This window comes from Hylaeus anthracinus, unplaced genomic scaffold, assembly GCF_026225885.1.
Source record: "Hylaeus anthracinus isolate JK02 unplaced genomic scaffold, UHH_iyHylAnth1.0_haploid 12002, whole genome shotgun sequence".
Taxonomy (NCBI): Eukaryota; Metazoa; Arthropoda; class Insecta; order Hymenoptera; family Colletidae; genus Hylaeus; species Hylaeus anthracinus.
Genome location: NW_026534349.1, coordinates 14,469,428 through 14,480,630, shown reverse-complemented (window position 1 = coordinate 14,480,630; position 11,203 = coordinate 14,469,428). Strand labels below are relative to the sequence as shown.

At 29.9% G+C, this 11,203-nt stretch overlaps 1 protein-coding gene across 5 annotated transcripts in view; it reads right to left on the bottom strand.

The window, feature by feature from the left end:
• Nucleotides 1–540: 540 nt before the first annotated feature.
• Nucleotides 541–11,203, bottom strand: part of LOC128891703 (sodium/potassium-transporting ATPase subunit beta-2-like) — a 28,952-nt gene continuing 18,289 nt past the window's right edge. For 2 of the 5 annotated variants that reach the window (XM_054151427.1, XM_054151424.1), the window contains exons 2-7: nucleotides 6,040–6,180; nucleotides 4,067–4,183; nucleotides 3,527–3,708; nucleotides 2,661–2,762; nucleotides 2,101–2,272; nucleotides 541–1,994 (exon numbers count right to left, since the gene is read on the bottom strand). In XM_054151427.1, coding sequence (XP_054007402.1) covers nucleotides 1,882–1,994; nucleotides 2,101–2,272; nucleotides 2,661–2,762; nucleotides 3,527–3,708; nucleotides 4,067–4,183; nucleotides 6,040–6,180 — 827 coding nt within the window. In that variant the 3' untranslated portion in view covers nucleotides 541–1,881. The remainder of the gene's footprint in view (nucleotides 1,995–2,100; nucleotides 2,273–2,660; nucleotides 2,763–3,526; nucleotides 3,709–4,066; nucleotides 4,184–6,039; nucleotides 6,181–11,203) is intronic. The other 3 variants (XM_054151425.1, XM_054151429.1, XM_054151426.1) reach the window with 3 other exon arrangements.

Here is an 11,203-nt window from a genome sequence, read left to right as displayed (position 1 = left end):
TTTAACTGCAATTAGACATACAAACTATATAACCAGTGAGTATTAAAAAAAATGTCATTTCGATATATGTACATACTTGTAAAATTATTATACAAGATGTCTCATTAAAAACATGCCAGCATAATATGTTTGTTATTTTAAGTAATGGAAAGAAATCTTCCCTACAAAAGTGTTATGGTTCTAAGGATAGCATAATAAAGTACTAAAATCATTTCTTTCGCCTTCATTTTTTAAATGATCAACATTTCCATGAAAAATAAGATGTTCTTATTTTCGATTCAGAATCAACTATAGATATTTTTATTTGACACTGATATCGTACACATATTGGCACTTAATAATACTAAACAATTGATTCGATGTATTAGTCGCATTAGCCCTTGAATAAAATAACAGAAATGCATAATTGAACCATGGATGTATTAGTACTTCTAAATGAATACAAGTTTTCAATCTTCTATTACTTCTTATATTATTTCAAGGTACACCTTTAAAAACAAGTATATTTGTGATAATGATATGTACAATCATTATTGAGAATTTATTCATTTTCGAAAGTTGTTTCCATTTATTAAACAGAATACATCTGTACCATTAGCAGCATAAAGTACAACAAACTTCCACTGAGGACACTATAAACGATATAAGTACATACATTTAATAAGTACCTACACCTAAGTATAATTCTTAAAATTATTGGCACCTGTGTTTAATGCTGCAACTTTGAGATCCTGGAATCCTTTTTTCTTTACACTGGTTTAAAATTTGTAAGCACTTGCACTGAACAATTTCGATTTTGCTATGCTAAAATCTATTACTTGCAACATATGTATATTACCAGAAAGGAAATGATCAAATTTTGCCCAAAAGTTTAGTAAAAATATTTCACAATCATTAAATTCTAACAACTTATTGGGTTAATGAATAAAACAATTCCTATGCATGGAAATATTTATGAAACTGCTTCTTAATAAGCATTTCGATAGTGTTGCTTGGCCTGTATTTGTTATTTCAATATGACAAATTCTAAAATAATTTTATTTAGACGTTGTATCATTGCAATTGGTTGTAGCAATATTATTAAAACTCGCTGGAAAATTATTAATAACCAAGACTGAACTTGTTAAAATCTGAAAATTCTTAAAACTAATCTTCTAATTCTCTAATTGTCAATTATTCGATTTTCTGTTGTCTCGTGTGCCGGCTACAATTACGTATAAACTGTTACCGATGCAGGAATCACATTAAATATGCTTTTCTTTTACTCAACCCAAGTAAAACACTTAAGAGTTATCTAGTTACAGCATATACGAGATCCACATGCACGATAGAGTATAAGTAAACAACCTTAGATCGATAACGAGGTAATATGTTTCTTCACATGCTTCAGTTTACCGCAGTAGTCCATGAGAACTTTATTTTACAGGAATATTCGCTAGTACGCAACAAACACAATTAACTACTGCGACGAAGCAAATGTACGAATTCGAAGATCCAATTGGTAGAAATTTTCGACAGTTACTTACATGTTTGACGCATATTTCAAACCTCTTCGATGCAGAATGATTGGACATCAATTAGTCAATGTGTTCGTCGCGACTTCTGGCGTCGATCGACCGCTAGGATTGATTTATGATTTAAAATTGACGATGGTTTTCGACTAATATCAACACTCTTAACTAGACGTATACAAATGTCCCTCGGCCATCGACTAAGGTTAAACATTCGATCTTTATCTATCCCTCTTTCTTGATCACCATAGTCCTTGAATCTTAAGTGGTTTCCCCAGTTATACAGTATATGAACATCTATTTCATGACGGCTACCCCTATAATTTGGCAAATTATTGCGTTCAAGTTTCTCTTACGAAGATGAAGATGGTCATTCATCGATCATAAGCTCGAAATGCACCGATCCAGATTTTTCGCCTTTTAGTGTTGTGTGGATTATGTTTTTGGCCCACGCATGACATTCCACGTTAATTACTTTGTTCCCTAAAAAGTTGTAGAAGATTCTGCATTACGTTCTTTGTAGATAGAGACGATGTCAAGGTAACAAACTGAAGAATTTTAAGCTTTTACCAATTCAAATTTTACTTACTTGCTGGTCGCAGAAAATGGACAGCAACGACGGGACTTAAGTAACCAGGAATATTTTTGTAGGGGTAGTAATAACCTGGAAAACCATGACTTTCAGGGTAATAGTTCAGCTCACCGATATTTTCATTATCGTGAGGATTTTCACCTACGCAGGATACCCACACGGTATTAAGCTACAATCAGAATAAAAAAACGTACACGATAAATCGAAAAAAAGAAATGGAACTCAAATAAGGCGAATTAAATAACGTATAATAATTTTATAGTGAAATTGTGTCTATCACAATTTAGTGTCAAATACATAGAAATTAGACCAGGACAATTTGATTAGAAATAAAAAGTATAAATAACTATTTGAAGTGTTTATATCCTGCAATTTGGAAAAAACCGAAATACCGATTTCCTTGGAATGTTAAATTTATCTTATACAAATGGTTGAATAAAATAGTGATATTTACAATATAATTACTGTGACTGTCAAAAACCGTAAAATCAGCACTGGTGTAATTTCCTGATAATTTAAAATACTGACTGACGCAATTAACTGACCGACTAACTAACCCATGAACTGTTGATGGACTTGATATGTTCAACAAGTGTTGCTGGCATTTCTTTCGGCAAATTCTTAGTGTCATTATAAAAATCCGGTATCCAATCGTATATCTGAAAATTTAATATTTAATTTATGATACAAATGAAGAAATGTGTTTTACCTGTTATTAATTATGTTTCTTACGTTTATATATTTTGTTAATTTCGAATGTTAAAGGTAATACAATGTTTCCCGCTTGTGTGCCAACAAATCGGTTCCACTCGTTTCCTATGTATCCGGGCAAGGTATCGAATTTTTTCCAGGCATCCACTATTGAAAATTTTAATTTTAATATTTTTTTATTATCTCTTCATGAGAATATTACCAGTGTACTGACGAGACTTTACCAATGAAATTAAAACTATACAATATAGTGACAAAGATACAAATTCGAATCTTCAGTAGTGGATGTAATTCGATTATGTATACAATAAGGGTGGAGTTGAACATTTTTAAATTTATTTTAATTTGGATATACAAAATATGCGTTTAAGTAGTCTTCATTCTAATTTCTAGTTTGGCATTTAAATAATTTTTTTATTTGTCGGAATAAAAGTATGTTATGTTTAATAATTTGTATTATGTTTGTTAACAGGATCTTCTAATTTGGAGTCAATCAAATCATTCACTTTATATTCGGTCAGCATCTTACACTTTTGTATTTAATCTATTATAGTATGGTTACTTTTTTATTTGCCAATGTTTCAAATTAATTAATTTCACAATACACGTTTAAGAAAGTGTAATTAAAAAGGAATGGATTCACTTCAAATCTAGATGATAAGACGCCCTTAAAAGAAACTATCATCTATTGAAGTACTTGTCGATAACATACCCTGTTTAATTTAAGAAAGACACAAGGAGCCGAATTATTGAAACCATATTGTTGTTCGGGCGAGCATGGTCCCCAATTGTTCACATCAACCGCACAAACATGTCCAGGCTTCACTGGTGTATCGTAACTGCAAATCTGTTGATTTCTACCACCATTTGGTAAAAGAGTCGAGTTGGTGTACTCTGCGGAAAATCCACAGTATTGACATAAATATAAGTGTCGGGACGAACCATAAATTATTGTACTATTGTTATAATTGATACACAAATATTAGGTCTATAGAAATACTCTATCGCTTTGTTCATCCGTTCTTCATGTTTAACGTCATATAACAAAAACTATAACAAGTACAGAAAGTTATTGCATTTTTAAATACTTGGGGGAAATTTCTTATTGTAAATCTTATATTAAACATGTATATATACTTTGTCAGTGATATATGTATACTGATATATGATATACGTATAGGTGTTAATTATAACACATACAATATATACATAATTATAATAATAATGCATATAATATATTATAATAATTTACCTTTTAAAAATATATCCAACAGACTGGTCCACTTTTGCACGGACGCAGGATCCGATGAACTGTACCAGATCAATGATTTCTCAAGAGGATTATCGGAGATCGGTCGGAATCCCATGCCTATTTACAAACAAGATGGTTAATAGTAAGTGGTATCCATCTTGTGTGAGATTTTAAAAAATTAGCAAAAGAAAAAGTACGGAAAGAAGAAGACGCAATCTTTACGCAAAGAACAAATTTCTTTTGTTTTCGAAAACTAGACAGACCTCTTAAAGAATTGTGTAAATTTACGAGGAGACCAACAAATTTGTTTACAGAGAAAAAATTTGCGTTCACGACCAGTAGGTTATACACAAATTCTTGACTTCCATACTATTTTCACACGTGGCTAGTATGAATCTATTTTTAATACATTTCACCACTTCTCGAAGAATGTTAATATCTAGAAATTTTTCTCGCCGATACCAAAATGCTAACAGAAATGTTTAATACATACATCAATATATAAACTTTGACCAGTATTTCTGCCTATTTTTTATTAAAATAATCTCCTATCACGATAGTGGAATTTCTTATTGTATGGTGGGGTGAATTTCTCTGAAATTTCTAAAAACTGAATGAACAACGTTATCGATGTGCACAAGAATTGTTTGAAATATCGATTTATTTGCGAATGGCAAGCTTGTTGATAAAAAGATATAGATAAATCGTAAATGAAAAATCTTTTTCTTAAAATGAAAAATTCTACTTTTATTCAATATTGGCCTTGATGAATTCAAGCACCCGTGTTTAATGAATAAAATATTGAGGGAAATGGTTTAAAGTTATCACTTGATTTATTTCAATAGTACAGTGGGTGTAGAGAGTATTCGTACACTGATCAATTTCCAAAAAAAACTGTGTAAAATTGTAATTTATTAACTTATTTTTTATAAACAATCTCATTCTACATATTCTCGGAAATCTCTAGAATAGATAAATTACAAAAAAAAAAAAAAATAGCTATTTATGTAAGTTGCGAAATTAACAAGAATCGATAAAAAACAATTAATCGATAGAAATGTTGAAGCAATAAGTATTCGCGCAACTGTTTAAAAGTACTTTACTGGAAATTTGATGTTTTCTAATTCACACGGAGCAATAAACTAATGTGTTTACGTTACAAACTCTGCTGTAAATGGTTCGTCGTAAGAATCGTACAAATACTTATTGCTTCTATACTTTTACCCACTTTTCGCACTTTTTTTGTTAATTTCACAAATTATATTAACTAGTAAATGTTGTTTGGGTTATATCTATCTTACAGACTTCTGAGAATATGTAAAATATCATTGATTACAAAAAAAGAAGTTAAGAAACTACAAATTCACAGAAAAGTTTTTTGGGAAATTGATCGGTGTACGAATACATTCTACACCCACTGTATGTCATCACATTCGTGTTGGACGGTAAACAACGCGATGCGCTAATTGATAAGCACCCACAATCAGATCTGATAAGCATTCACTTCTGATAAGTAACTCAATAGTATACGCATACTGCATAGAATCCGGTTTTTAAGTGTCTGAACCGGTTTAAACGCTGTTCTTATCGCCACTTACAAATATAATAAATCAATAAAAATTGTGCAATTTCGAAAGACTTGTCTTATTACGGAGAGACATAAAAATAAAAATATAAATAACGATTAAAGTTATATTTTCTCGCTGGAACATACTGACCTCTCGATTATCCGATTATGAAGTCTTATAATTTGACTTTATAACATATGATATTCGTTAAATCCCTGTTTAAGGAAGTGGCCAGCAAGTATAAGAGAAAACAGGTACTTTATTATATTTAATACTATTCTTTTATTATTATTTACTATTAAAATTATACATATACTATACGTTATATACTATAATCAGGTATTATATTTAATACTATTATTGTAAGAAATGTTTTCAAAGTTGAAATATGATTTTTGGCGTTACCTGGATTGGTTCCTATCAAACTTTCATCGAGAGTCCATCTTGGTCTTTCAGGATTTAGAGTAGCCAATAGCCCTTTCATGCAAATGGCAAAGAGTAGGGCCAATACGGCGAAAAAGATAGTGTAGAAAGTTCCAGTGATGGCTGAAAAATAAAAATAGAAATGCTAGATGTTAGAAAAATCTTTAATCTTTTACTACTAATGAATCTTTTACTAATATTATTCTAAGCTGAAATCGGTAGAGTTCAAAGCTAAGCTCCGGAGCTTAAGTACCTTCCCCAATTCTACTCTCTTAGGATATTCGTTCTGCCTATAGACTCCAAAGGTGTTAAACAAATGAATAAATTCCGAATTTCTAATAAATATTAATGCCACCACAACAAACTAATGTGCAACGATTATCTTTGTTTTTCTATTTTTATTCAAATAGACCAATGTACATGCAGGTATGATCCACAGGGATCAATGTTTAGACAATTCGTTTAGGTGTCATTAACAATAGGTTTAAAGAGGTGGAAAATAGTAGAGGATATTCTATAGAATTTAAAAATTATACTACATGCAAAATTAGTATATGTAGTATAATACACTGCATACAATTAGTATACAGTATAATGTGTATATTCCACCTCTCTAAACATGTTAAATATGTGTGCGTGGACGTGCGTGTGCGTGTGATATAAAATTATACTACGTATGATTTGATCAAATGTCATTTCTACAAGCACAAACAAGTATCTACCGCTTATAAATATATCTTTACGTTCAAACGAATATTCCAGTTATTATTTGAATAAATACTTGTCTCTAGCTGAGATAAATACTACTGGACGAAAGTAGCCTGCCTACAGGTATAGAGAATGAGGGCTAAAAATTATTCATAGTAGTGAAAAATACACTAATCCCACTGAAGATTTAAAAAAAAAAAAACATCCTAATCATTTTCGTACTTTGAAACCATTTAATTTCTATTTTATACATTCCCTCTTCTAATTCAACCAAAATATTTATGATGTTCTGCACTTAAATGCAGTGTATTTTATGGAGACGAGCAAACGAGAGTGATGAATGATTTGAAAAACTACGTAGGTGGATACAATTCGTGTGAAATACTTTCTTGTTATTACTCAACTAAAAGAAAATATATTTCAAAAATGTTTATTTTTACATTCACGAAAGTTGCCAATGGTTTAAGCGTACATCTGTTAATTGTAAAAACCATATATCTTCGCAAATTTTCATTTCAACGATTGAACAGAAAATATTTAACGTGTGGGCACTGTGCCAAAATCCGATCTAAATATAGTACCCTTTTCAAGAGTAGCGAACGCTACGATGGCCACCCGGTTCCATTCCTTTATCGCAATTACCTTTCTATACGTTAATTTTCGATGTGAGAGGTATTTCTGTTGGGTTATAAAGCGACACTCGCTCCATTTCATCTTTCCAACGTGATCTAGTTACTATTTATATTTTATGTTATATTATATGGATTACTTTTTCGCTTATTTAGAATGATCCGAAAACGAAAATAGTAACTACATAATCCATAAGCCAACTACATGATCGAGTCTCTAAGACTAATCAGTTACATCTGAAAGTTTTCCAGTTCAAGGTTTCATTTTCATTTTCATTACGGAATGATTAATGGTATTATGTAATCGAAGGTCTTGACTTACAATTATTTACTAATTATAGTAATAATTGTCCTGTCCCCAATTAAGTCAATATGTAACGCGCATATAAAAGTATTAGTATATTCAGTTATGTAAGACAATTTACTTGATAATATTATCGTGCACATCAAGCAATGAACTGGATAATACAAATAAAAAAAAATTACATAAATAGAGGAAGGATTTGTCAAGCGTGATACTAGTCTGAATATTTTAAGTAAATAAATAAAAGATACTGTTAGGTGTAGAAATTAAGTCTTTCTAAAGTAAACTTACTATTTCTTTGTTTACTCGAAAAGAAAAACCATACAACTTTTAATTTTCCTAGAGAGCATGTGTAGTTATACAACCAAATTTTGAAGTATAATCTGTGTGATTCGTTACTATGAATCCTGGTACTTGAACATAACAAAATGACAAATTAAAGTATTTTTAATTAAAATACAATTAAGAAAGATTGAATTTCAAGGCCCATTTTTGGAAACCAGATGAATGACTGTTGTCAATGTACATAATAACTGTTTAAAATATCGGTTTAAAATTTGTTTGGAATGACAAGTGTCTTAATACAAGGCTATCAATAAATTATAAATGTACATTTCTGTCTTAAAATGTTTAACGTACTAGTTGAATTTGAACAAATTAATTTCTACACCGAATATATCCACAGGTGAAAATAACCTACAGTGGGCGTAGAAAGTATTTGTACACCGATCAATTTCCAAAAAAACTGTTTAAAATTGTAATTTATTAACTTATTTTTTATAAACAATGACATTCTACATATTCTCGGAAATCTCTAGAATAGATAAATTACAACAAAAAAAATAGCTATTTATGTAAGTTGCGAAATTAACAAGAAAAAACAATTAATCGATAGAAATGTTGAAGCAATAAGTATTCGGGCAACTGTTTAAAAGTACTTTACTGGAAATTTGATGTTTTCTAATTCGCACGGAGCAATAAACTAATGTGTTTACGTTACAAACTCTACTGTAAATGGTTCGTCATAAGAATCGTACAAATACTTATTGCTTCTATACTTTTACCCACTTTTCGCACTTTTTTTGTTAATTTCACAAATTATATTAACTAGTAAATGTTGTTTGGACTATATCTATATTAGAGACTTCCGAGAATATGTAAAATACCATTGATTAGAAAAAAAGAAGTTAAGAAACTACAAATTCACAGAAAAGTTTTTTGGGAAATTGATCGGTGTACGAATACATTCTACACTCACTGTATATATTTATATAGGTTAAATATAAATTATATATAAATACTTGTAATGGTTAAATATGCAAATAAAAATATATTAACATACCCCGGCTAGAAATATAACATTAATCATTCAGTTCCATCGATTCGATGTATTCGAAGGAAATCGTCTTTTAATCGTTAAAAAATCTATAGATACATCCGTTCCACGCAAACCATATGCTTTATAACACGCATAGTGGCAAAAATTGTACGGATGCTAATATTATAGAATTAAATAATAGAAGACTTACAAAAGAAAAGTAACAGTAACCAGGTAAACCGGTTTTCCAATCTTTTAAACGTTTCTTTCCTCAACATGTTTCTGTTTTCTTGTTTCAGCGAGTATGAGTATGAGGACTCATCGTCAACGTTAACTACCCAACCGTGTGTGTATATTTTAGCGACGGTACGGCAGTAATTTCTGTAACTTCCTAGTTTTTTTCAAGTTTCGTAATTGCAATTTATCACTCGTCGGTTGCACGAGAATCTAACGTTATCAAAAACTCGCGTAACATCACTCGTTGACGCAACATACGTACACTTCTTGCGATTAAAATCTATAATTTTATCAATGTTCACGTCTTTTACCTTGTATTAAATAGTTTCCTATTTAATTATATGTCAATTATAATAATATAGGCGCACATTATGTGCACGGTACAAATTGTATTATTATGGTAACTATACGAATATGTATTGATATACAATCTATAATTTTATCAACATTAAATTTCATCAACGTTGAGTCGCTTTCTATTCATTCATATATATCTTTTATAACGATATACATACACATACAGTCAGTGTAAGAAGTATTCGTAAAGCAACCAATTTAAAATAAATGGTTCTTGTACGAATGTATATTACACTTTTTATATTACACTGACTGTATGTACGATATACGTTGTATCATTATAGTAGCTACATAAATAATTGAATATATAATAACTATCCGTGCCAGATAATGTAATAAAAGCTTATAACAATTATTTAATTTGATCCTACGATTAGGATAATTTTTTCAAATTTATTAATTACCTCCGACACGTATCATTGCAAAATCTTTTATTTAATATAATAATATGTTACGATTAATCTTATAGAAATGAAATATAATATCGACACTATATGTTTACACTATCAACGTGCCGATGTCCGTAGGACGATATCTTACAACGTATTTTATAACTGTGTCGAATTTAATCTCAACACATTAAAAGATATTAGAAGCATTAATATCAATAAATCGTGACAGAGGTTACTTCCGCTCTAATAAATCTCATTCCTTTCTTCTCTCCCTTTATCCCCATCTCTTCCACTTTCTCTCGACTCTCTTTCTCTCATTCGCTCAAGAAAAACCTAATAAAATTAGAATATAATAGATCGGATTAATTTTGTAATAGTTTATATTCTATTTTCCCGTACGTGATATATTGTATTAGATTTTTAAACAGTACTTTTAAACAGTAATTGAGGATTAAACAAGTAATAATACGTAAATTTTTATTATGAAATAAACCGCAGAGAACCTGGTCCCGTCGTATTTTCCAAAGATGAATGGAAAGTATTCAGAGTCTTCGCTTTGAGGCCTTAATTCATGCAGAACGGATCAATGGTCTCATTAAAATTCACCTTGTTTACATATTCATGTTCACTTGAACGTAAGAACACATTTGCTAATCTTGTTTAGCTCATGGTCAAACGTGGCAATATTCTACAATATTGTTTATCACCCGTTATGTATTATGCATTTCAATACGTAATTTGTTATATATTCCATATTATAGAAATGAAATATAGATTAGATATTTTCATATGTATTAGAATTGTATGTTTTAGAATTAGATATTTTCATATGTATTTTATTATATGTATTGTTATGTATTTCATTACTAAACTGCAAATGTTTATGCATTTATGGCAAGTGGAAATATGGGATCTGCACGAATGCAAAAATATACAAAATATCAATAATAAAGTACACGTTACATTGTTTCGAAGATAAAACACAATTTTCTTTAAATTTCAATTCATCATCTGTACCTGTAAAAATACGAATTTGCATAAACATCCGTAGTCTATTCGTTACGAATTTTATTACATATTTCATTGTCTATTTTAATATACAGCCAATGTAATAAGTATTCGTACAAGAACCAATTTAAAATAAAACTTCATATATTTATTTTATAATGAATTTTAGGGGAAGAAATAATTAACCAACATT